Here is a 26226-nt window from a genome sequence, read left to right on the forward strand (position 1 = left end):
CCTAAACGATCAATTGAGCATTTTACTTGCTCACTCAGTAGTACATCAGGATTAAGGCAAACCATATTAGAGGCTTAAGAAAACATACAGTGGAGAATTGAAGCATGCCAAACAATGAGGTTTTCATTCCAGTGTTTTGGAAGGTATTGCTTTATTGCAGGTAACAATATCGCTCTACATGAAAAATGCCCGCAGAAGGTTAGAATTTACAAAGGAAAAGAACAGTAAAGATGAGAAATTGCGGCTATTCTTATCATTAATAATGTAGCTACAACAAAGTAGGTTAAAAGCAAGAGTAAAAAACATAAGAAAGAGCAATGATCCCCAGCACAAAAAAGTAACATGTGAGCACAGCATTCACCAAATCTTTTAATTGAAACTTGAAGAGCAAGAACAATGACAAAAGCATTGCACTCCCAACCAAAGGAAACCACATAGCATGTTCATTTGACATCGTTTCCTACATGCATTACGTCTTACATTCAGAAAAATAATAGAAAACCAACATGAACGTGAAAAAAAATAGTAAGGAGAATGGAAGGGTTTTCAAATAGAAAAACTTACTGATGGTGGTGTATCCTTTACTGATTGGTAGTAGCCAACATAACAGTCAGGCATGTTGTCAGAATTGCATTCAGACTTAGATCTACCTTTATGACAAGTGGTGCCAAGGTAAGCCTTGCAAAAGAGAAGGCAGATGTCCTTATTATATTTGCATATATCAAAATGGTACTGATGTAAGTTTTAAAAAAAGATCTCCTTCCACGAATATATAAGTTGAAATATCACTGCTAACAGCAATGTATGGTCATAGCACAAAAGGAACTCCTAAGTGTGTGTTGTTAAGACTAAGGCATTGACATCGATCATGCAATTCACCAATACTCACTGCCTTGATTTTTGTGCAACGGAAAAAAATATCATAAGAGAAGGGGTCAAAAGGCAATTGACATGCAACCTCATGGTAAATACGATTTTTGATAACTCAGCGCATAAAAATTCTCGAAATTGCAAGTCAATAAGGAAGAAGGCATCCTTCTATAACAGTAAATATTACCTAAAAGAGATAAATTCGCAGCATATTCATGGTTCCTCATTTTCAGCGACTTGAACCCAAAGACGGCAGGAGAATCCTGCGAGCAAAACATAATGAGAGCCGATAAAGTCATACGTGCCCAGTTGGCATAACATGGAAGTTTCTCAAACAGAAGGCAAATCACAGGTTTCTATTGACCCACCTCTAGTTCTGAGAAATAAGTCAGAAACATACATCACAACACTTTATAAACAGCTAGGTAGAAAGTAATGACTTTTCCATGCATAAATGATAAAACTGCAAAATAGAAGTAATGTAAATTCAACTGGTTTTTAGAGGACAAGAGAAGAATCAATGTCACATAACTGTGAACAGCGTATTTCATCATTGTGTTTGGTCATTACCAAATGGCTATTTGTTGATATCTGAAAGCTAAAACAATAGGAACTAACAATTAACAATAAAAAGTCATCATCATATGAGGATCTCTATTCAGCCTTGGGTCTCCCTGAGTGGAACTCGATAATTTATGCAAATTAGCCCTTGTAAATATGTAATTCGAAGGCAACTTCTACACTGAGCTGAGTTAAGGCCATTAGGCAACAGCTAAGATCCTTCAGGAATTAAAAAAGACATCTTTTAAACATTGAAAAAGATTACAAGTCCATGAACAAACCTTAAGTTAGAGATGCAAATCTAAATATGCAGTTCCCACCCAGAGCTTCTGTTAAAATCTGAAACCTGATAAACTCTAACAGCTAATATCCTTCAGGAATTAAAAAAAAAGACATCTTTTAAACATTGAAAAAGATTACAAGTCCATGAACAAACCTGAAGTTAGAGATGCAAATCTAAATATGCAGTTCCCACCCTGAGCTTCTGTTAAAATCTGAGACCTGATAAACTCTACTAAAACTGCATCAAATCAATATGAAAGATTAAGCGTAAACCTGATATAAGCAAAATAACAAACCTCATTTGGTCATAAACTTCATGTGGCTTATAATAGACAAGGTCAACTCTTCTCAAGGTCACCCTTGCAGCTGCCTTAAAATCGTTGATCCTTTCAAGATAGTCATGTGGCTTATAATAGACAAGCTCAACTCTTCTCAAGATTAAATTTAAAAAAAATAAGAAATCAATGATAACTTATTGGTACTTGCCAAAAAGATTGAATTTTTTATACAGAAGAAATCAATAATAACTTACCGATACTTGTATTTCTCACATTGTAGACGACCTCTTCTTGATTATACGTCATCTTGCACATATGTCATCTATAAATACAATAATTTAAATGGTCCAAGCACATGATTATGAAGAATCGAAATTGTATTTCTCACATTGTATTTAGATTCACACAATTGAATGATAAATTTAAGTTAATAATTGCATAATTAATCAAAGCATGTAATAGTTATCAAACAACTATATGTGCATATGCTTATAATTCATAAATTGTCATAACAAATTACATTCATCAGTTTATCATCTTAAAAGCATATGAAAAGTTCATTAGAAATCCTTAACAGATTTGTAAATGTATTCAAAATTAAAAATTGTCCATGTTAAATTTTTTTTGGTCCCTTGATCATTCATTCTCCACCTTTATCTTCTTTTTTGGTAATTCGAGAACCACATCATCGTCGTCAATGTTTATTGCGATGTCTTCCTGGATTTTGATTTCTTGTGCTATTATCTTTCCTTGTGCACGTTCATCCTTTGAGTTTTCATCCAACTTCCCAAGGAACTTGTATATCTTTCCGATGTTTAGCACAAACTTTTGGAAGAACGAACTTTGATTATTCTTCTGTTTTAATGAGGAAACAATTAAGTTCTTATACATGAAACATATGGTTTTATATGTATAAAATGTAATAAAGTAAGAAGTTACCTCTTTTATATCAGCGATGAATTTCTGAGCCTTGCATCCTATCAGAGTTTCTGCTGCGTCAAAAAGTGTCACTCTTGCACTATCTGTCTCATCTTCAACTATGATTTTAACTACATACCTACATTTTGTATTATCATTGTGCATCAGATGATATTTTTATATTTAATTTTTATATTTTACTTTCATGAATAATTGATAGTACTTCACCTTGGTATACCGTCTTCAGTGATATGTTGACAATTTTGACATTTGTCATAAATATATTTTCCAACTTTTTTGTTGCAGCCTTTGCAAGAGTAGTACCAAGTATCATGCCTATTTAAGATATTAGTTAATTTTCCTGTTAAGGTGCCATATTGTGCCTGTATAGTTGTTAAAAATTAGTTAGTTGTAATCGCAGTTTATATATATATGAAGAAAATAAATTTAAAAATGATAAAATAAATGAAAAAAGAAAAACAAATATGAAAATTTAGTATTTAAAAAAACTAATATAAAAATAATAATTTTAAATGCAGTTGAAAGATATCTAGGATAACTTAGAAATATATAAGAAATATCTAATCATGAAATAATAAATTTTTAGGCACTATAGTAAAAAAAATTCTTGTTTACTTTATATCTTACCAATGAAACTAAATTTATTTATCTCAGCTCGTTGTGAAACTGAAGTTCTCGATTCATTAATATTCTATAGTAGAATTTATAATATCATACCTCTAATAATTTTTGTGATGCTTGCATAAAGTCAAAAATGTAATAAAGTAAGAAGTTACCTCTTTTATATCAGCGATGAATTTCTGAGCCTTGCATCCTATCAGAGTTTCTGCTGCGTCAAAAAGTGTCACTCTTGCACTATCTGTCTCATCTTCAACTATGATTTTAACTACATACCTACATTTTGTATTATCATTGTGCATCAGATGATATTTTTATATTTAATTTTTATATTTTACTTTCATGAATAATTGATAGTACTTCACCTTGGTATACCGTCTTCAGTGATATGTTGACAATTTTGACATTTGTCATAAATATATTTTCCAACTTTTTTGTTGCAGCCTTTGCAAGAGTAGTACCAAGTATCATGCCTATTTAAGATATTAGTTAATTTTCCTGTTAAGGTGCCATATTGTGCCTGTATAGTTGTTAAAAATTAGTTAGTTGTAATCGCAGTTTATATATATATGAAGAAAATAAATTTAAAAATGATAAAATAAATGAAAAAAGAAAAACAAATATGAAAATTTAGTATTTAAAAAAACTAATATAAAAATAATAATTTTAAATGCAGTTGAAAGATATCTAGGATAACTTAGAAATATATAAAAACTAGTTTGATTGCACGTGCAATGCACGTGGTAAATTTTTTATTATTTATTATAAATGTATAATTTTATTTTGGAAAATATTTGTTATTAAATTATTAAATGTAAGCAATGGATCAAACATATAGACATAATCTCAAAATTCAACATTTGAACAATGAAATTATATTTAGTGATTGTTTGGTTGATAGTACACTGGTTGCATCTATAACGTGATCGATCAATCAAATATTGTCACAAGTATATAGCTTTGGTTGATAGTACACTGGTTGCATCTATAACGTGATCGATCAATCAAATATTGTCACAAGTATATAGCTAAAAGTAATGTTTGATGATGTTGATGTAAAACGTGATCGATCAATCAAATATTGTCACAAGTATATAGCTAAAAGTAATGTTTGATGATGTTGATGTAAATCCAAGCTGCATTAGAAGCTTGATTAAGCCTTTGTAATAGGTAATGTGTTAGTACATATACTAAAATCATCGCATACTCTCCCAAGTTTGTTGTGCTGAAGGTTGTAGATTCTAGCAATATTTGTTGCTCCTTTTGGATATCATCAACACGATGCCATCTTTTATAGCTGATGTAAAAATTCCATAATTGCTCAATATCACGTTGACAAGCAATTGCACCATATTTCTTAGCAAGCTTTTCCAACATCTCCTTCTTCCTCCATTCGTTCAAAAGAACCGTTTGGAAAGAATGCCAAAACTAATGTGAAGGATGCTATGAAGAGTTTCGGCAATTCAAATATTACTGATATCTACTCGAATATGATTGCAAGAGTGCTGAAAGAGGCTAAAAAGGCGACGTGTTGTCCTCTTATATCTTGGGCATTGTTGATAAAAAGATTAGGAAACCCATCTGCAAAGCTCCTATCAACCAAAAAAATTTGTTGCATTAGTTTCCCCAAGGTAAATGATGAAAGAACCGCTCAACTCAATTAAAAAAGGAAATAAAAAAGAAAGTAATGTATATCTAATCTAAAAGGTTTATTATGTAAGTGGTCATCTTTCACATTCAATATTTTCATCAGAACTCATGATGTAATTGACATAAACAAGATGCAAGATAATTGTTTTCATTACACGCTATAAAATTTACCCCTTTCAGTCTATTTAAACAAATTTGTCATTTAATCTATACAAAAGTGCACCGAAAGTCTATAAGCAGAGACATGGCAACAATGCTAACAATATTCTTCTGTAAGTGTGTGTCTGAAATATATATGAATTGCCATCATGTGTGTGGTGCAGTGTGCATGCACATTGATATATGTACGTCCTAACAGTTTTTTAACCAAATAGAAAGCAAATTAGCAAAGTTAGAGGATGAAACATGTTATCGCCCACCCTATTTGTGTGGTATGCGCCTGAGAACACATACACAAAATTATACGGTCAGAAGACAAATATCATGCTTTTCTTTTCTTTTTATCGATTTAGAGGATAAGATTTTAGTTGTTTGTGTACCTATATTAATAAATCTTGGATGCTTTGGGCTTTGAATGTAGATTTTATCAGATTATAACTTAAAATAAAAAATAAAAACAGATTCCAGTAAATTTTAGATCTTTCGAACATAAATTTTTTTGTCTAAAAGTTGTTAGATCTCAATGTGAGTGAGGTTACATCAGGCAATAAAAGATGAAAAGTTGACCATGCGCATAACTAACGACTATAATTTTGATATTTGACAACATTAAGTTATACTTTGGTTTGCCTGCATAAACTTTATTATTATCTTGTGTTAAAACATTAGGATATGATAGAATCATAGAATCTCACTATTTAATTCTTACTGACACTAAGACGAACAGCTCAGCAAGCCAAGCAAGCATGACTTGCACGATGGGAAAACTGTCATATTCTTTCAACAACCCACTCAAATTATGAAAAATTTTGACTCTCTTATTCTTGTATTAGTACAATAAACATAAACAGAAAAATGTATTGTGTACAAGAAGTATGTCTCTATCAGCAACCTACTCAAGTTATGATAAAGGGGGACCCTCTTGTATTGTATACAATAAACATAAACATAAATAAATATTAATTCTTCTTTCAGCAACGATGGTACACAGAAGTTCTTCAGTGTCTTCTTGCAGCAGCAGGTATTAGATGCTAATCACAATCTTGATTCAGAAACAAAGAGGTGCAAATTTTTAACTTATTTACCAGCCAATCTCATGACCATGCCTCAATGTGAAATCTACCAGCCCTTTCCCGCGATCTTAGCCATCTAGCAACTGATTCCTTCGAAACCCCGCTTTCTTCCGAACAATCTCTTCAAGCATCGAGGTCACATCTGCTGGCATATTGTTTGAGGATCCTGCTATGTATATTGCAGCTCCCTCACTCAGTAGATTCCAAATTCTTTTGCGCTTTTCCTTCATCTTATGCTGAACAAAAACCTTTTGTGGCTGATCTCTTGAGAATGCAACAAAGAAACCTCCACCTTTCTGCGTGGACAATACTCCTCCCTCTTGGGCTTGAGATAACCAGAAGTCCTTGTAAAAAAAATAGGTTTTCTCATTCCTACAACCGAAAAAGAAGAGAATAGGAGCTGTTGGCATATTCATATTTTGGATTTCCCTTTCCTCTATAAATGCACGTAATGGTGCAATCTCTGATTACTATGTAACATTCTAGCTATAATATCAACCTTAATCCTCTTCACAATGACATTAACCCTGCTAATACAAGACTGAAATCTCCTAGCATTTCGTTCTCTCCAAATATGATACAAAGCAGCAGCAAAGGCAGCACACAAGATCTTTTTAATAGCTCTACCATCTGCATGATAAATAAACCAAGCAATCTCACCAAGCCATGACAAAGGATCCCTCTACAGCCGGTGGCTTTCCAAACAAGCAAAGCTGGTGGCACATTCTACAATTAAAGATATCAGAGTTAAATTTGCAGCACAAATTATTTCAAGTTTGACTTTAAATTGATATCAGATATAGAGGTATCTTATAAACCCGGAAGGTAAGAGTGAAACCTGCAGTAGCATAGAGGCCTTTGCACTTAAGATGCCCCCACAAATGGGAGAAAATATGGAAGAGTTGGCATGAGATCCAAAAAGCTTATTTGGTGACCAGTTTATCATAATTGTCACATCCTAACTCCATCACTGCCCAATAATGACCAACCATCATCCGTAAACCCATTCACAGCATCATAGAAACCCCTAGAATTCATTCAGTGAGCCTGAATTTAATAGCACAACATAAAGTATTTAATAATGATTATGCACGAAAATGGTGACAAGGATTTTCTTGCTCAATCGCTGGCTAAATGTCATCAATACAGCAGGTTTTCTTACACCACCATAAGCAATTTCACCACTGGTTTCTTGTGCAATTTGTCTAATATGATTCAACGCCTAAAAAGGAAACAGATTTAGAAACTCAATCCCAAAGTTTTAATTTGAAGTGTACGAAATGATTCAACGCCTAAAAAGGAAACAGATTTAGAAACTCAATCCCAAAGTTTTAATTTGAAGTGTACGAAATATTGCAAATTGGGAGTGCAAACTTACTTTAGAAACTCAATCCCAAAGTTTTAATTTGAAGTGTACGAAATATTGCAAATTGGGAGTGCAAACTTACGGCTATGGTCATTTTATGTGCCAATATTTTCGTTGATTCATACAAGGTCCTCACCACCTCGGGCACACTCCAAGGCTAGAGCACACCGGCATAAGAAAAACTGGTCATCTAAATACTAAAATTTTGCCAATTAGTAAAGGGGTTTATTTCACAGTATACTTACATCCAAATCCACATGATCAACAATGTGAATCATCGAACCACCATCCTCACAAGGTCGAATCAAATACCCACTGGGCAGCATCTCAGCTCTAAGTAACCCAGAAGCAGGACCATCCTCACAAGGTCGAATCAAATACCCACTGGGCAGCATCTCAGCTCTAAGTAACCCAGAAGCAGGATGTCCAGCTGGTCCACCGGTGGAAGGTGTCAATGATCTCTCACAGATCACCTTGAAATCCAATTCTATACAGCAATGTATGCACTACCCCTCTCAAGTTCTTTCTTTTGGTTTACCAGGGCATATTTTATTCCATTGTGCCATGTTTTATGTGGGATTGGTCAATATTTTGCACTGAATCAATCATCTTACATCACCTAAAGTTATTCAGCAGGTTAGGACTAACTTATCTGTCATAGTATCATTCTTTCCTAGCATATATCCAACCACATAGATACCAAGATGAGCCTATGTGAAAGTTCGTATGAAACTGAACTATGTAAAAAGAGCATGAACAAACACATATTATGAAGAGGAACTGAAATGGAATGAAAGTGAAAATTACCTTTACTGATTAGTACTTTCTCCGCCGAATTAGCTGAATCATCCACAAATAAAACAACTTTAGGAACGGTATAATTTGTGCATAAAACAAGTAATGAAGATTAAGAAGATTTGGTAGTATTTGAGTCAAATGGGACTCTATCAAGATTCGAAGCGAACATATATTCTCATTTCTAACCAACAAAAACTCAAACTGCAAGAATCATATAATGGACCTGACTTTACCCAGTTAAACCTACGAAGCATATATTTACATTATCCAGCCGATTATGTAAGATGCAGTCACATCCAATGTAAGCATGTGTAGGATTTTAAGAGAAATTGTATTGTCCTGTATTTTTATACTTAAGCCAATTTCACATTGTTAGAGCACAAAAAATAAGAAAAAGATACCCATGTTCTGATTAATAGTGTGTTCTGGTTATAAGTCAGTTCAATCCAAGAGATGATTATGTATGTTGTAGGACTACATTCCAGATACTAAAATACACTGCTACATGACTACAAACGCTTTCAGTTATAGAAATGAAAGATTTTATTGTAGATTGAGTCGCAGATTTTCTATAAGCTTCTCTTATTTGAAAACTTTAGTTTATGTAGTTATTTGTTATGTTTTTAATGCTCTGCATTTAACATAGTTGCTAATGTTAAATAACATAGTTTGTCTCACTGTTATTTTCGACTCATGTTCTAATTAGGTAATATTTTTTGGAAGGCCATATAATGAATTTGATATATTCTGCTTATTCATCTCTTACAAACAGTACACAGCAAACCCATCAATTTAGCACAATTGCATTTTACATATTTCTTCTTAAGTGCCAATGTCTTCTTACAAGATAGTATAAATGCCAGTCACAGTGTGGAAAGTAGTCTATATGGGCACAGTCAATAATACAAAGGGTGTGAACCGGATATAGCATTTCATTTCCAACAAAGGTAACTGTATCGAAATGTAAATGAATGATGTTGCGTTTTTGGTATAATAAGAGGGTTGTGACAAAAGAAAAAAAAACATGAGTCGTAAATAACAATCTCCAAGTCTCCTAAAGCTAACTCAAACCAAGTAAAGATGCAGTCACATCCATTTCAAGCGCATGCTGAATTTTTCACATCAAAACCGATATAAATTACTATAAACAAACAAGAAAACTTAAGGAACGACATTAAAACAAACAACTTTAGGAACGGAAATTAATTTACTATAATTTAAAGAAGATGCACATAATTTCTTGACATAATGGTAAAATAATTGGCTCAAACTAAATTCTTTAGATTCTTGGATACTTAGTGACAAAATTCTTTAGATGCAAACTTACCTTGTATGTAAACATTTGAACCACCCCACCCCAACCCCCAAACAAAATCTTCATATTTATTTGCAGGTATACCATTCTTTAACATTAATCTATTTAAATTCTTGTCACTAAAGAATCTATTAAAACAAACAAAATTCTTAATTGATTAAAATTTATTCAAATTTTAATAAAATAAATGACGACTGTCTATTAAAAAACTATGGCACCAACCTACCATTCACCTCCCCCTACCCACCCCACCCCCCCTTTCAAACAAATTAAAAAAGAAAGGGGAAAAAACTCACATGCTGCTTCTAGATATCATACAAGCAACCAACCACTCGCTGCCCTTGGGTTTAAGTCAATCACTCCCCTTCCCTCCCCTCATTTGTATCCAAACCGATTGTAAGTGCAAAATGTTTAGTTCTGTATAATTTAAGCAATGTCATATGGATTTTATTCTATTGGTTGTCTGCAAGTTGCTGAAGAAAATCTGTTTGTCAGATTTATTGTTAAATTGCAAAAGTTAAAGGTTTATTCATTATTTTAGAAACACTAACTTTTTTGAAATTAAATTTGTATAATTAGTTTATATTCTATGTTTTTAAACTGTTAAAGAATAGGAGTAAGTTTTGTGTATGTTGATGAAATGTTAATAAGATTGCTGCGAGTTAGATATTTCTCAGTAATTTGGGAGTGTTGGGTAGAGTCTTGAGCTCTTCGATTTCAAACTGCCAGTTTGAGTTGCTGAAGACGACAGGCATTAAGAATACAAAGAAGGCACATAAATCAAGTAAATGACTTAAAAAGGGCTTTTACACAAGCATACCTGATTTTTTAAATAATTCATAATGTGAATGTGAGACTGTTTGTGAATGTCCGAGCTTTTGCCAAAGGTCTCTCAAAATAAGCTGTGTAAGATTGATGATAGAAATGTATAATACATCTTGATATAATAAGTTGTATGGATTCAACTTACTTTCTAAACTTGCTACAGAAGCTGTTTGAATATTGAAACCCTCGTCTTTTGAAACTGCAGGAAATCGAGAAATAGGGCAAAATTAGAACAAAAGGAGAGGATTGAAGAACAAAAAGGGGAGACGGTGAATTGAGCGGAACTAACAATTAGAGCTAGGGTTTTGTGTACCGGATTGAAGAATGAAGACCAAGAAGAAACCTTCTTCAAATCATAGGTATAAAATCTAGTAGTAGGCAATCTTCATTGATTATTCTTTTAAGAACATTGAGAATCTGGCCATGTCATAAAAAAATCTAGTAGTAGGCAATCTTCATTGATTATTCTTTTAAGAACATTGAGAATCTGGCCATGTCATAAAACAGATACAAATAAATTTGGGCTACTAAAAGAAATAAATTAGAATAACAATTTAGTAAAATTAGCTACATTCTCTATGGAAAGCTATTGTTTCCTCTCAACTGGTTCAGTAAGCTGTGCTTTGTCATCATATTTCTTACAAAGGACTCATCAACAATAGTTCATGTGCAGTATAGATAAGTTAAAAAAAAGTTAACATGCAAATTTAAAGTAATAAAGTGAGCTATTCTCTGAATATATATTTAGATTCACATAATTTAATGTTAAATTTAAGTTAATAACTGCAATAACAAGCAAAGCATGTAATAGTTATCAAACAACTATATGAGCATATGCGTATAAATCATAAATTGTCCTAACAAATTAAATTCATAAGTTCATAATCTTAAAAGCATATGAAAAGCTCATTTGAAATCCTTCAACCAATTTGTAAATGTAATTAAAACTAAAAAACATTCATGTTTAATATTTGTGGGCCCTTGATCAATCCTTCTCCACCTTTATCTTCTTTTTTGGTAAATCGAGAACTGAATCATCATCATCAATGTTGATTGGGATGTCTTCTTGGATTTGGATTTCTTGTGCTATTATCTTTCCTTGTGCACGTTCATCCTTTGAGTTCTCATCCAACTTTACAAGGAACTTGTATGTCTTTCCGATGTTGAGAACAAACTTTTGAAAGAATGAACTCTGATTTTTTTTCTGTTTTAATGAGTAAAAAATTAAGATCTTATATATGAAACATATTGTTTTATATGTATAAAATATAATAAAGTAAGAAGTTACCTCTTTTATATCATCCATGAAGATTTGAGCATTGCAGCCTATCAAAGTTTCTGATGCGTCAAAAAGTGTGACTCTTGCAGTATCTGTTTCATCTTCCACTAAGATTTTAACAACATACCTACATTTTGTATTATCATTGTGCATCAGATGATATTTTTATATTTAATCTTTATATTTTTCTTTCATGATTAAGTGATAGTACTTTACCTCGGTATACTGTCTTCATTGTTTTTTTGACAATTTTGACATTTGTCATAAATAGTTTTGTCTACTTTTTTATTGCAGCCTTTGCATGAGTAGTACCAAACCTTATGTCTATTTAAGATATTACTTATTTTTCCAGTAAAGCTGCCATATTGTGCCTGTAGATTTGTAAAAATTTAGTTAGTTATAAATGTAGTTTTAATATATTTATTAAATAAAATAAGAAATTATAAAATAATTTTAAAAAATATAGTCCAAAAAGAATTTTTTTAAAATTTATGTAAAAGTAATAATTGTAAATGTATTTGAAACATCAATGAAACAAGATCTATTTATATAAGCTTGTTTTGAAACTGAAGCTCTTGATTCATTAATATTTTATAGTAGTATTTTGAATATCATACCTTTGATGAATTTTGTGAATGAATTTTGTGAAGCTTGCATAATGTCAATAATATTCATTTTCACTGCATTTTTAAATAGCCTTGACGGAGCACCATTAGTCTTGATCTTGTCTTTTGAAAGAGCCCTGCATATAATTTTAAAAATATTTAAAATTTTATTTATTAAGTTACCTTTTTTATTTGAATTACCATTCTCTCATGTCCTGAGCAAGTTGTATTTTAGGGTTGATACATAGCGTCGATGCAATTTGCGAAGTCATGCACATATCCCCTGCATATGTAATAGTTATAATTAGAAATTGATATTTATTGATAAATAATTTACAATTCAATAATAGAAAATGTTACCTTTGTACAATGATATTTTAAAATTTGATAGCGCTATTATAGTTGTCTCATGCATATTTCCTTCAATAATTGAACCTTCATTGCCAGTTAAATCTCTGAATAAAGTTACAGACAGTTATCTCACTGTGTAAGAAAAGTTAGACAATTTTAGGTTAATATATTATATTTTGAATAATTAATTTATTGTGAAATAAAAGCATGCGTGTATACTCTTTGTCTACTATAATGATGTCCCGCCTTATGTCTGCCTTATTATATCTTGTAACGTACTTGATCATAGGCTTGACATTTGCTATCATTGCAAGAACATCTGCACATAAATTTATAATAATTTGAAAATTCATGTATAAATTTTTAAATTAAAAATAAAATGTATTTACAAATACTTACTTATATTCCTTGTATCCTCGTTGGCAATTGCATCTTTGATTGAGATAAAGTTATTCAATATCTTATCAAATTGAAACTCTGCTTTTGATTCTTTGATAGAAATGTTCTTAGTCAATGTCAACTCAATTGACTCATGTACATTTCCATAAAGCGGGTTTATTGGTTTGACTTCTCCATTTGAGATGTAAACAACATGATTCTTCTGAAGCATGTGCTTATACATTTCAATAGTTTCTCCAAACATAATACCTTGTATTTTTTCCCCCTGCAAATATTATTAATATTATCTCACAAATAACTAATACATTAACATTTATTTAAGCCTAAGATAAATAAGATAAGTAATAAATGACGTAAGTTTTGTATAAATGTAGTTTTATGTGTGAAACTTTTAAATAATCATTCTCTAGATTTTACTGAAAGCTATCCATAATATTCGGGTCCAAAAAAAATTTACCTTTTAACTCACCAACGAAACTAACCTTATTTATATAAAGTTATCTGTTATTGAATTAGAATTTCTACAACTTACTAATAAGTCATTTGATCTCAATTAACAAATTTAATCGTTTATACGGATTAGCTCTTTGTAAAAAATTTAAATAGGCGCTACTTGTATAAACAATTCCACCAAAGTTTTGCAACACCAACTAAGTTGAGGGGCTAACATGATAAATAAATATGCTCAAAATTTAGCTTGATCATGCAACTAAATAATAAATTTATGGTAAATATGCTTATTAAAAATTTAGTCTAAGTAATAACTATTTTGTTGCAGTGTATAAAATGTTGTGTTGATGTCATATTCCAATTATTTGCTTGCTTATATTGTTAGACATATCTAGAAAATTAATTTACGTATAATTAGGAAGAAACCATGATATTTGGTGTAAAAAATTTGCGAAAATGAATTACATGTTGCTTACCTCTTTAATATTTGCAGGAATTTTTTTAATATGATCTTATACACAGTAAGGTGATAATAATTAATATAAGAATAAGCATCATCAATTATAATTTAATTTATATTTATAATTTATAAATTTTAAAAAATTTGAGAAGGCTATGCATAGATTTAAAATAACGATTGCTATGGCATGATAAAAAGTGATGGATATTGTACGTAAACATTGTATGTATTACTTTATTTAAGAATAAGTATCAACAATTATCAATAGAATTATAGAATGTAGAATATTGCTACATTACCTCTGAGTCGGCAAAAATTAATTTTAGTAGTTTTCCTGATCCTTTGTTGTTCTCATAAGATGACTCAATAGTTCTTAGGATAACAACATGAATGGTCCACTCTCTTTGAAATTTTTTTAGTTGGCGTATTTGGATGTGTGGAATTGATGCTTCGTTGTTGGATGACATAGTTCCTGCAAGAATTTGAACAGTTTGTTATATATAAATAACAACGCATCTGAAGTACTAAATAAACTCAAAAGAAAATAAAATAAGACTATTTCTATATCAAAGGTGTGACACTAATTATAGTAAATTGAATTTATTAATTAATATTATTTATAATGTTTAAAGTTATTTTAATTTTGATTAGTACATGAATTTGAATGAAGAGAGTGAATGATGTAATAATGAATTGTAAATTTTTAAATTATTTTTAAGAAAAAAACTTTAATAAAATTGCAGCTACTTATTATATAAATTCCTAACCTTCAAAAATGTTATTGGTCATTTGAATTATTCCTCGTTGACCTTTGGCTGGAGAACTTCCTTGTATACAACATTTTTTGTGTATTGTTCCTCTTCTGCAAATTTTCCATCTTATGTTATTAAGACCTTGGTTGTCATCATAGAAGTACCCCGCGATAAAGCAACATATAATTGCCCATGAGAGAACACTGGTTCAGGTAGATAAATACCTACGTTAGGTATTGTTTGTCCTTGGGATTTATTAATTGTCATTGCAAAACATAATCTTATGGGAAATTATTTGCGTTTGAACTTGAATGGTAATCCTTCATCTTCTGCTGGTGACAATGGTATTCTTGGCAAGAAAACTTCTTTCCCAGCATGTTGGCCCATTGTGATTTTAGCTTGAATTACATTGTAGTTAAAATCTTAACATACCATTCTTGTACTGTTGCACAATCCATTAGTTGGATCCAAGTTCCTTAGTAAAATAATTGGACAATATTTTTTCAACTTGAGCTTGTGTGGCGATAGTCCATTAGGGAGCAGAGTGTTCAAAAATCCATCTTGGTAATGATGATTAGTGTCATCAACTGCTTCATCAAAGCTATAGAATTCTTTTCCTTCTCCTGGAAACCTTTTTATTAGTCTATCATTTAACTTGTCAACATATTAATTTTTTGTTGCAAGGATAGCTCTATCTTTCATATATTCAATAGACTTAAAATTCTCATCTAAAGATGGAAAAATTGAATTTATGAGAGAATCTTCCGGTAGGTCATCACCTTGATTCTGGATCAATATTTCATTAGGCAGTTTTATGAGATCCTGAGTCACTGTTGGTTCATCTCCATTCCCAATCCTAAGAAGAAATTCACTGAATGTTGTGTCTGATTTTGCTCTCATATTTTTTGAAAGTTGTAGTTTGATCATTCTGCTCCACAAATGTGAGCTTACTAAACTTTCTTTGATAGTTTGTGATCTTGTTGAGCGAGGCACCACCGGTAAAACTTGTCTGAAATCGCCACCAAATACAATTACTTTTCCGTCAAATGGTTCATCTTGATCCATTAAATCTCTTAGTGTTCTATCCAACGTTTCAATTGCAACGCGTTTAGCCATAGGAGCCTCGTCCCAAATTATTAGACGAGCTATTCTAATGAGTTTTGATATCCCATCTTGCTTTGATATACCACACATAGATGAATCTGTTGTTGGGATTTTGATTTTAAATCTGGAGTGTGATGTTCTTCCACCAGGCATTATTACAGCTGCGACACCTGATGTCGCTGTAGCAAGACCTATCATACCTTGCGATCTTACTGTGGCAAGTAGAGCACGATATAAGTAAGTCTTCCCGGTTCCTCTAGGACCGTCAATAAAGAAAACTCCACTTTTATTTGCTTCAACTCGTGTTAATATTGTAGTGTATGCAGTATGTTGTTCATAGTTGAGTTTTGTTGCAACATTTACATCATCAGTTGGGATTTGTACATCTAGCTCTTCTTTTATTTCTCTTGGGTATGAACCTTCCTCTGAAATGGTTTTTGTTTGTAAAGGTGACAAATCAAATTTTTTATTATCCTTTCCCATACTCTCTAAGTAGAAGTTAATATTGAGAAGAGTATCATTTATCACCGAAGCTCTAGTAGCATTTGGTTTCCTTGAGAAGTCTTCAGATAATGATTCAAGATATTGATCCCATAAATAATTAACATCTGTGGGCTCACAATGAACCAATATAGTTGCAAACAAACGACGAAGTGCTGTTGGCATTTGGAAGACGATGGCTTCATCTAAGCACTCTGTTATGCTATCATCAGATTCCAAAAGACCTAATTTCTGGGCTGATTGCTTGAAAGATTTGCAATGAATACCATTTACCGTAAGTAGATTCTCAAATGATGTCGGACATCTAACGTGAGTAAGCAATAGTCGCAAGTAATATCTCTCTCCTTCAATTAGATTAGCCCCGTTTATTCGACCTATTACTTGTCTCTGTTTTCTTGGACTCCAAGATTTTGATGTTGAATCCCAAACATAACATTCAGGAAATTCCACATATAATAACTCCTTTTCGTGGTCCTTTTCATGTTTCTTCTTGTTACCTTCTTTAATTTTTTTATGTTCCAAGTGAATCAATTTCGATAGGTCTTGATGTTTCCAATAAGAAACATATTGCTGATTTGGCATGTGAAGTTGTAAGTTAATGACAGCCGGGAATATCTCATTAAGATGGAATTCATATATTCTCCAGAAAGCTTCCTGAGCTGATACCCATCTTGCATCTTAAAAATTTTTGATTTCATTCACAACTTTTTCACCTTCATTATACTCAATGTTAGGGCATGTTCGTTTGTTTTCTAAAAACCAAGAAATGGAAATGGTGAAAATCTCAAAACTCACCATTTCCTCCATTTCCATCCCTAAAACTCACCTACAACATCCAATAAAATATTATTTTCATCCAACAACTCATCCACATCATCTAATAAAATATGATTTTCATCTAACCACTCATCCATCACATCTAATAAAATATTATTTTCATCTAACAACTCATTCATCACATCTAATAAAATATTATTTTCATCCAAACATCACTCAACTCATCTCTTCTCATCATTTCAAATCACTCACATCATCCAATAAAATATTATAACAATTCACCTCAATCTCATTAACATTTCATTTCTTCATTTTCATCCCAAAAAGTTATGAAAACACTTTTCTTAATCTTTCTTCACATCACCCAATAATACAATGACAACTCATCTCATCTCATTTCATTTCTTATTTTTAAGAATGAACCGAACAAAAGAAAACAAGAAACTACAGGAAATAGGTTTCTTATAATTCATTTCCTTATTTTTTTTTCGCCAACCGAACACTCCAAAACTAGTTTTCTTAAAAAATCACAAACATCATCCAATAATAAGGTGACAACTAACATCATTTCAATTTCATTTCTTTGATTTCCTTCTTTTTTAGCCAACCAAACACTCCAAAAACAATTCTTCATTTTAATAGTTTTCCATTTCTTTGATTTCCCTCTTTTTTTAGGCAAACGAACAGGCCCTTAACTGCCACTCTATCATGGCCTTTATATATGTACTTATAAAGGTATTTCACTGCTTTTATGCCTGAGCATATTTCCACATTGATGTGACAGTTATAACGTGTCAGTAAATATGGATTGTAAGGCACCACCCATTGATTATTAAGAATTTTGTTTCGGACCAACATTGTTCTATTATTTTTGCTCCGTTTATAAATTGGGTAAGCATCTTTCGCTTGTATTGATCATGGAGAAAACTCTCTAGGATAGTGATACTTGCACTCGCCATTTTGCATGCAAACATTCTTCATATTTAACTCTCCACAAGGACCATGCATCATATGTTTTTTTACCAGTTCATATAGAATTGGATTTTCATACTGGTCTGGAATTTCTGCTGATACGTACTTATCATAATGATCTGATGATACGATTTTGTGCTTTCCCATTAGAATAATTAACATGTGTGCATGAGGAAACCCTCTTTTTTGAAACTCGATGACATGAACATGGGCAGTAACTTTTCCAAAGATTTCCTTTTTAAATAGCTAATCTTTAAGGTCTTGCAATTTTGCTCGAAATATCCTTGAGGTTAGATCCGGTCTATCATTATGTGTCTGTCCTGGATGTAGTTCCTCCGTGATTTCTTCCCATTCAGGATTGCATGTCATTGTGATGAAAATATCTGATTTTCCAAATCGTTGTACTAATGACATTGCATCAAGATATCTACGACGCATATCTCTAGAACCACCAATAAATAATGATGGCAAAACTATTCTTTTTCCGACTTGACATGCTTTTGCTTCCCTAGCAGCTACACTATCGACTATGCCTTGGAATAACTCTGCTCTGATTTCTGATTGTTTCTTTCTAAAATAATCAAGTCTTGTTGTCTCAAGCTTTATGTACATATCAACATCATATTGATGGAACAACCGGCCTGCCGATGTTAATACAGTAGATTGTCGAGTGTCTCTTATTTGGAACTTGTAACAATAATATTCTCGACATGAGACACTTCCCGCCTTTGGTGCTTTAACACCTACAAGTTTGCATGTTAAGTTAATTTTTAATGTTTTAATATTATTAAATAATTTTAATTATGATTTACCTTCACTTTCTCGTTTAAATATGTCTTCTGCAGATGTAAAAGTTTGCTGAGTCACTTGAGATGTAGCATTTATTTGTTTTGAACGGCGAATATCATTTTTCTCCCTTCTTTTAATATTTTGGTGCCATCCAACATCTCCGCCTGGAAAGAGTAAAGGATACTGTAAAGGATCATAACAACCAAAATAGTGCTTAACTTGATGATTCTTGCCGGAGTGTGAATGGACGACTATTTCTCTCTCATATGGAACATTTTCATTATTTCCCTCTACCCAGACAGCTGCAACCTGATCCACTGTTGGCGAGTTATAAACACGTTGATCTACTGCAGCATCTCTATTTATAATGATCTTGAAGTCTTCAAGAGATGGAAAATCATTCAGTTTCCGTAGAAATTTTGCATATGGGTTTCCTTCTAATATAGCCATCAATCTTTTAGTTGTAGTCGTACTCATGTTTGCATTATCTAATATTCTCATTCGATTTTGCAACTCATTCTCCGTATCGTAGAAGTAAAGTTGAAAGTAAGAGGGCTTATTTTCTTTTGGAATTAGAGAGGGTAGATTATGATATATTTGTCCTTGTGCTCTAAATGTGAAAATACCCTTTTTGTTTGATGCAAGCTCTCTATCAAACCTTGCCCCAAATGATGTGAATGAGAAAATGCTATTATACTTTCTGGTTTGTCTTCGAAACTCAATTGCCTCTTGGGTTTGTACTGTATAAAGGGCATATAACTCGTCATTAACATTCACATCTGCTAGGTGGATTTCACCATTGTGGCAACAGGATGTTGGTGGCTCGTGTTCAAACTTTTTTGCTCCACAAAATGAACAAGATTTTGGAGTGCGTAGTTTATGTAATAAAGAACATACTGGTTCATGGTTAATTTGACCTAGACAAAAAAGAATAGTTTTTAGTGTTAAATAAATTTAGATATATAAAATCATGTAATTATTTTACTAAAATATAAAATTATTCTATGCAAACCTCCATGCTCATATTCCCGTTGTTGCGCTCCACAAAACAAATCAATCTTACGTTTTCGCTTGCTATTTGTACTACTGCCAGCAAAATCATTACTTTTCCTCTTTCTATTATTATCAATGACCTTCTGAATGTAAGTTCTCTTCTGATCAATATTCAACTGATTATATTTGGTGTTTCTACTCTCATGTATTAGACTCTGTTCTTCTGTTAAAAAATAATGAAATATACTATTAATAAACATAAATACACATAAAACAATAATAATATATATATTTATTTATGTTGAATTCAAACCTTGGTTGGAAGTCATTTGGAAGAATGTACTCTTATGCAAATGTATAGTGATTATGCAATCCAAGAAGTAGAATGTAAATTTCTACAAGGAAAAAAAAATTTAATGCGTTAAATTATTGATTTTATTTAACAAAAGTATAGCAATGAATATAATTTGAGCAAATATATTTTAATTGATGTTCAATAGTATTTAAGTTTTTTTTTTAATTTGGTGCACTATACATGCATCAATAATCAAAAATTTCTCATATGCTAAGGTTAATTCTGTTTTTCTAAGTCATATAATAATAATAATAATAATAATAATAATAATAAATATTTAAGTGAAGAAGAAGATAAATACAAGGAAATAGAGTTACTATCACTATGAATAAAATAAAGAGAAAAGAGAAGAAATTTGCTTAACTCACCTGAATCACCGACAAATTTAGAAATATTTCCAAAAAAAAGGCAAATCCAACCAAGTAGAATATCTGCATTAATATGAAAAAATGTTAAATTATTAGGAACGGTATAATGTGTGCATTAAAACAAGTAAAGAAAATTAAGAAGATCAGAGAGTATTGAGTCTAATGGGATTCTATCATGAAACAAAGCAAATATATCTTATCTAGCATTTGTTGTTATGACCAAAACATATGCAGTGTGTAAGTTTTAAACAACTTTAAAAATAGCGACATATCCATCTATAGAGCCTGGGAACCCTCCATATTCTTAGATTTCCTCAACATGTTTTAACATATAAATTGAACCATTGTTTCATAAATCTTAATATGCATGATTTTTTGTCTTTTAGGTCAAATAACCTGCAAGAAATTGTACATATGAACTACTATACCAGAGCACGCAAGGAAATGTTTACAGACAACAACAATATAGAAGCCTTTACTGAGAGTATAAAACTAAGATAACAATAACAGGTTTTATACCAACATCTTCAAGGTATAATTGCTTTAGTGTTGGATTGGGATGGACAAAGGAAAGGCCAAAGATTATATAGTCCAATGCCAGGTCCGTAGTATCTATAGAATTGTTTGTAACAAATAGATTGTTGTGTTTTTTATTAGTAAGATGCAATTTCTATTTGTTGCTTACTGCTTGCAGTCATATGATGGTGTCTTTGGTTTAGTACCAGGCTCCGAATCTCATGGTAAGTATTTAAATGCAAATTTTGCAAGATAACTCTCAGTCCTATGCTTTCATCATCTGATGATATGTTAAGTGACTTCAATCATTTATTCACGTATGCAAATGCTACAAGTTTTGAAAGTAGATTATTTTAAATTTGAAGTAGTCCTTTTTCTGAAGCAATTTTCAAGTATTATCAATAGTAAATTAAATTCTTATATAATGAAATATATTGAAGATGTGAGGGACTAATATTGAAATAACGTATCTCTTTAATATATGTTAGACATTAGATTTGGTTATGGTTCTTGATTACAGATGATTGTTTTAGTTTCTCAAGTTTGAACCTGATATTAGGTAGATCAACATTTATCTGCATTCCGCATGTATCTTTTAAAATTAATAATATATATTATAAATACTCTTTTCACCCCCCATAAGCTAATATTTCGAATAAACCTGCAAAAATAAATCCAGAAATCAAACTCGAAAACTTTGCGTGAGTGAGAGGGAGCTGCGACCGTAATATATCTTCTATCAAATTTTGAGTTCTTTCAGAACAATAGAAATCAATTCGATTGTTTTGATGACTGCATTCAAGTGAAACAGGTATTGTATCATTGAAGTACCCATGTCATGTGAGTAAAGAATAGAGCTTCAGTTTTGTGTTTCCGTGATAAAGCATCGTGTTGGTTAAAATAAGCAAAATGTCCTTGGATGCCTTATGCAACTTTGTACGTCAAGTTTCCCTTGTTAAACAATGATATCCCTTCACAGTTTGCGTTAGAATGTCCTTTTCGTATCTTTTCTTGTTTTTGTTAGTATTTCTAACTTTTCTACATTTTATGATTTTGTTTATAAAAAAACAGAGTGTAGAGGTGGAAGTGATCAATCCTAATACATAAACTTTTCTTGAACCTTCATGTTAGGTATCATCAACATCTAATCCAGTTTTTCAGGTCCTTTATTTGTATGATTTGTTATGTTTATGGCATGCATTTTGTGTCTTGGATGTTCTGATGAAATGCCTATATATGAACTGGATGTGATACAGGTTTGATGACCTCCATCTTCAGTGAGCAACTTATGAATCATCTCCTATCTCCCTGAACACAGGAGATCTGAATTAAATTCTATAACTTTTTTTACTATTTACCTATCTGCAGAATTAATGCTGTAATGGTATAAGGCACACAACTATATGGGCCTTTCTGCGTGAGCTTCTATCAGGGATCATGGATTTCTAAAGATCTTTCATATTTGTGTGCTTTACTTATACCTAATAGAAGGCTCTTAACTTTCTTGGCGTTTGTATTTGTTTAGCACAATGGAAAGACAAGCTTATGCAACTCCGGGCCAAGAGAAGGAACTGGGCGTGACAATGTATCAGCTCCTCTGTTCATAGGACCTGCAGTGTTCATCTCTGTTGCACATAAAACTGCTACATTGAAGTGGCTTCAATCCAGAACATGTACATATTAAGCTACTGTTGAAAAGCTAAACATTCATCTTTTTTCTTGCAGCGGTCAGTAAATATGTATAAGGCTACTATATATAAAAATGTCTGTGTAAGTATCTGTCTGTATATATAGTTCTCTATATAAATAACATATAGTGTTGTGGAAACTCGTGTAATATATCATTTAGGTCTTCATTTTGCGTAGACTGTATCTTGAAAGGTTACATTTACCTCTTTATTTCTTTGTTATGGCATGATTTACTTATGTACTTATTCAGTCAAGATCTATGATAGCTTTTTAATGATTTAATCATTATTTTGAGGCATCATAGCTATAAATACTTGAACTATAGTTGCATGTCATGTGTCTGCTACAGGTCTTGCTTATTATTCACCTCTGTTATCAGTTCATGAAAACAAAAAATGATTTTCTAATTTTTTTATGTCATTATTATTTAATCAACATAATTTTTCAATTCAGTTGTGTGGATCTGATCGAGTAGAATCTTTACTCTGTTCTCCTATGCATTGTGTACCATACTCCTCTACAGATTTGGTATATTATTTGCTCCTGCTGTTGTCTTTGAACAACCACTTCATTTTCACAAATTTTATATAACAAACATGATGCTTTCTTCCTAATTCTACGTAAATTAATTGTCTACATATGTCTAACAATATAAGCAAGCAAATAATTGGAATATAACAAACCCAGTCAAGTTTCCCCTTTTGTGTCTGCAAATACTTTCTAACAAACTCAGTCAAGTTTCTCCTTGTGTCTTAAAATACTATCTAACAGAGTCGTCCACCCCTAATTTCCTCAAGTCAGCTCAAAATTCTGTCTGCAAATACTATCTAACAAACTCAGTCAAGTTTCCCCTTTTGTGTCTGAAAATACTATCTAACAAAGTCGTCCACCCCTAATTTCCTCAATTAAGCTTAAAATTAAAAAAACTAATTCACAAAATTTAACTAAAAGGACATAAACCATAAATTAAAAAAAAATGAATTTTTACCTGTTGAAACTGACACAGGAGCAAGATGAAGACTTGAAGCAAGCCCTAATTCGGACAATCCTTGACCTATTGTTGAATTAGAACAAAATGAAATGATGGCTAATTAGAACACAATTAAATGAATTTTTTCTTTAAAATTAGAACCAATGAGAGAAATGAAGAACAAAAAGGAGAGATGATGAATTGAGCAGAAAGCGTAGGAAAAATTTAGGAATACCTTCTTCAATGAAATTCCTTGCTGGTTCTACCCAATGCAAAAATTCTGACAAATGAAGAGATGATGTTGGAGACGGGTTAATGATTAGGGAAATAACACTCATCTTTTGAAATTGATGGCTTAAGATCGTTCGACTGCGTAACGTAAGAACCGAAAAGAGGGGCCGAGATGAAGGGTAACAGATGAACTGGTTAATTGAATTCATCTCTAAAAGCTGTTGGAGGTAATGGAAGATCAAAGGAGGAGGAGGAGGAATTGAAAGGAGTAAAGTTTGGTAATTTGGTAATTTGGAGGAGGAATTAAAAGGACTGATGACTTGAAAGGACTGATGACTTGAAAGGAGGAATATATTCGTAACTGATGAAAGGGTATTTTGGGGAGGCTATTTTGGGATATGTTTGGTAATTAAATTGGGGGTAAGGCTATTTTGGGGAGAGTAAAGTTTTTCATGGACTCCCTCTTTTAAAGGGTAGATAGATATCTAATCATGAAAATAATAAATTTTTAGGCACTATAGTAAAAAAAAATTCTTGTTTATTTTATATCTTACCAATGAAACTAAATTTATTTATCTCAGCTCGTTGTGAAACTGAAGCTCTCGATTCATTAATATTTTATAGTAGAATTTATAATATCATACCTCTAATGATTTTTGTGATGCTTGCATAAAGTCAATAATGTAATAAAGTAAGAAGTTGCCTCTTTTATATCAGCGATGAATTTCTGAGCCTTGCATCCTATCAGAGTTTTTGCTGCGTCAAAAAGTGTCGCTCTTGCACTATCTGTCTCATCTTTAACGATGATTTTAACTACATACCTACATTTTGTATTATCATTGTGCATCAGATGATATTTTTATATTTAATTTTTACATTTTTCTTTCATGAATAATTGATAGTACTTCACCTTGGTATACTGTCTTCAGTGATTTGTTGACAGTTTTAACATATGTCATAAATATATTTTTCTACTTTTTTGTTGCAGCCTTTGCAAGAGTAATACCAAGTCTCATGTCTATTTAAGATGTTAGTTATTTTTCCTGTAAAGGTGCCATATTGTGCCTGTATAGTTGTAAAAATTTAGTTAGTTATAATCGCAGTTTATATATATGACGAAAATAAAATTAGAAATGATAAAATAAATGACAAAAGAAAAACAAATATGAAAATTTGGTATTTAAAAAAACTAATATAAAAATAATAATTGTAAATGCAGTTGAAAGATATCTAGGATAACTTAGAAATATATAAAAAATATCTAATCATGAAAATAATAAAATTTTAGGCACTATAGTAAAAAAAATCTTGTTTACTTTATATCTTACCAATGAAACTAAGTTTATTTATCTCAGCTCGTTGTGAAACTGAAGCTCTCGATTCATTAATATTTTATAATAGAATTTACAATATCATACCTCTAATGATTTTTGTGATGCTTGCATAAAGTCAAAAATGTAATAAAGTAAGAAGTTACCTCTTTTATATCAGCGATGAATTTCTGAGCCTTGCATCCTATCAGAGTTTTTGCTGCGTCAAAAAGTGTCGCTCTTGCACTATCTGTCTCATCTTCAACTATGATTTTAACTACATACCTACATTTTGTATTATCATTTTGCATCAGATGATATTTTTATATTTAATTTTTACATTTTCCTTTCATGAATAATTGATAGTACTTCACCTTGGTATACTGTCTTCAGTGATTTGTTGACAATTTTAACATATGTCATAAATATATTTTTCTACTTTTTTGTTGCAGCCTTTGCAAGAGTAGTACCAAGTCTCATGTCTATTTAAGATGTTAGTTATTTTTCTTGTAAAGGTGCCATATTGTGCCTGTATAGTTGTAAAAATTTAGTTAGTTATAATCGCAGTTTATATATATGACGAAAATAAAATTAGAAATGATAAAATAAATGACAAAAGAA

At 31.6% G+C, this 26226-nt stretch overlaps 3 protein-coding genes across 13 annotated transcripts in view; all 3 read right to left on the minus strand.

The window, feature by feature from the left end:
* The window catches only part of LOC109838038 (signal peptide peptidase 1-like), a 3237-nt gene extending 1533 nt beyond the window's left edge, over nucleotides 1-1704 (minus strand). Inside the window, exons 1-5 of the mRNA XM_020406474.1 lie at nucleotides 1239-1704; nucleotides 1058-1133; nucleotides 565-678; nucleotides 309-460; nucleotides 89-174 (exon numbers count right to left, since the gene is read on the minus strand). Of these exons, the coding sequence (XP_020262063.1) occupies nucleotides 89-174; nucleotides 309-460; nucleotides 565-618 (292 nt within the window). The 5' untranslated portion in view covers nucleotides 619-678; nucleotides 1058-1133; nucleotides 1239-1704. The remainder of the gene's footprint in view (nucleotides 1-88; nucleotides 175-308; nucleotides 461-564; nucleotides 679-1057; nucleotides 1134-1238) is intronic.
* Nucleotides 2246-8629, minus strand: LOC109838035. Of its 11 annotated transcripts, none has more exons than XM_020406463.1 (10): nucleotides 7879-7953; nucleotides 7593-7652; nucleotides 7269-7457; nucleotides 6443-7156; nucleotides 4734-5140; nucleotides 3914-4068; nucleotides 3707-3824; nucleotides 3138-3292; nucleotides 2931-3048; nucleotides 2324-2846 (listed from the first exon to the last, which is right to left on the minus strand). In XM_020406463.1, the coding sequence occupies exons 5-10, from the start codon at nucleotides 4923-4925 to the stop codon at nucleotides 2628-2630; spliced, it is 957 nt and encodes a 318-aa protein (XP_020262052.1). In that variant the 5' UTR covers nucleotides 4926-5140; nucleotides 6443-7156; nucleotides 7269-7457; nucleotides 7593-7652; nucleotides 7879-7953; the 3' UTR covers nucleotides 2324-2627. The 11 variants fall into 11 exon arrangements, with proteins under 11 accessions (XP_020262061.1, XP_020262052.1, XP_020262051.1 ...); XM_020406462.1 differs by having other exon boundaries at nucleotides 7269-7477; XM_020406466.1 differs by having other exon boundaries at nucleotides 6443-6774; nucleotides 7091-7156; nucleotides 7269-7652.
* On the minus strand, nucleotides 12023-25782 carry LOC109838037 (replication protein A 70 kDa DNA-binding subunit B-like). Its single transcript, XM_020406473.1, has 12 exons — nucleotides 25773-25782; nucleotides 24300-24344; nucleotides 24083-24148; nucleotides 20890-20952; nucleotides 14578-14750; nucleotides 13369-13633; nucleotides 13189-13288; nucleotides 12979-13073; nucleotides 12820-12901; nucleotides 12631-12755; nucleotides 12230-12384; nucleotides 12023-12140 (listed from the first exon to the last, which is right to left on the minus strand). The coding sequence occupies exons 5-11, from the start codon at nucleotides 14743-14745 to the stop codon at nucleotides 12350-12352; spliced, it is 870 nt and encodes a 289-aa protein (XP_020262062.1). The 5' UTR covers nucleotides 14746-14750; nucleotides 20890-20952; nucleotides 24083-24148; nucleotides 24300-24344; nucleotides 25773-25782; the 3' UTR covers nucleotides 12023-12140; nucleotides 12230-12349.

Source organism: Asparagus officinalis, chromosome 4 (genome assembly GCF_001876935.1).
Source record: "Asparagus officinalis chromosome 4, Aspof.V1, whole genome shotgun sequence".
NCBI lineage: Eukaryota > Viridiplantae > Streptophyta > Magnoliopsida > Asparagales > Asparagaceae > Asparagus > Asparagus officinalis.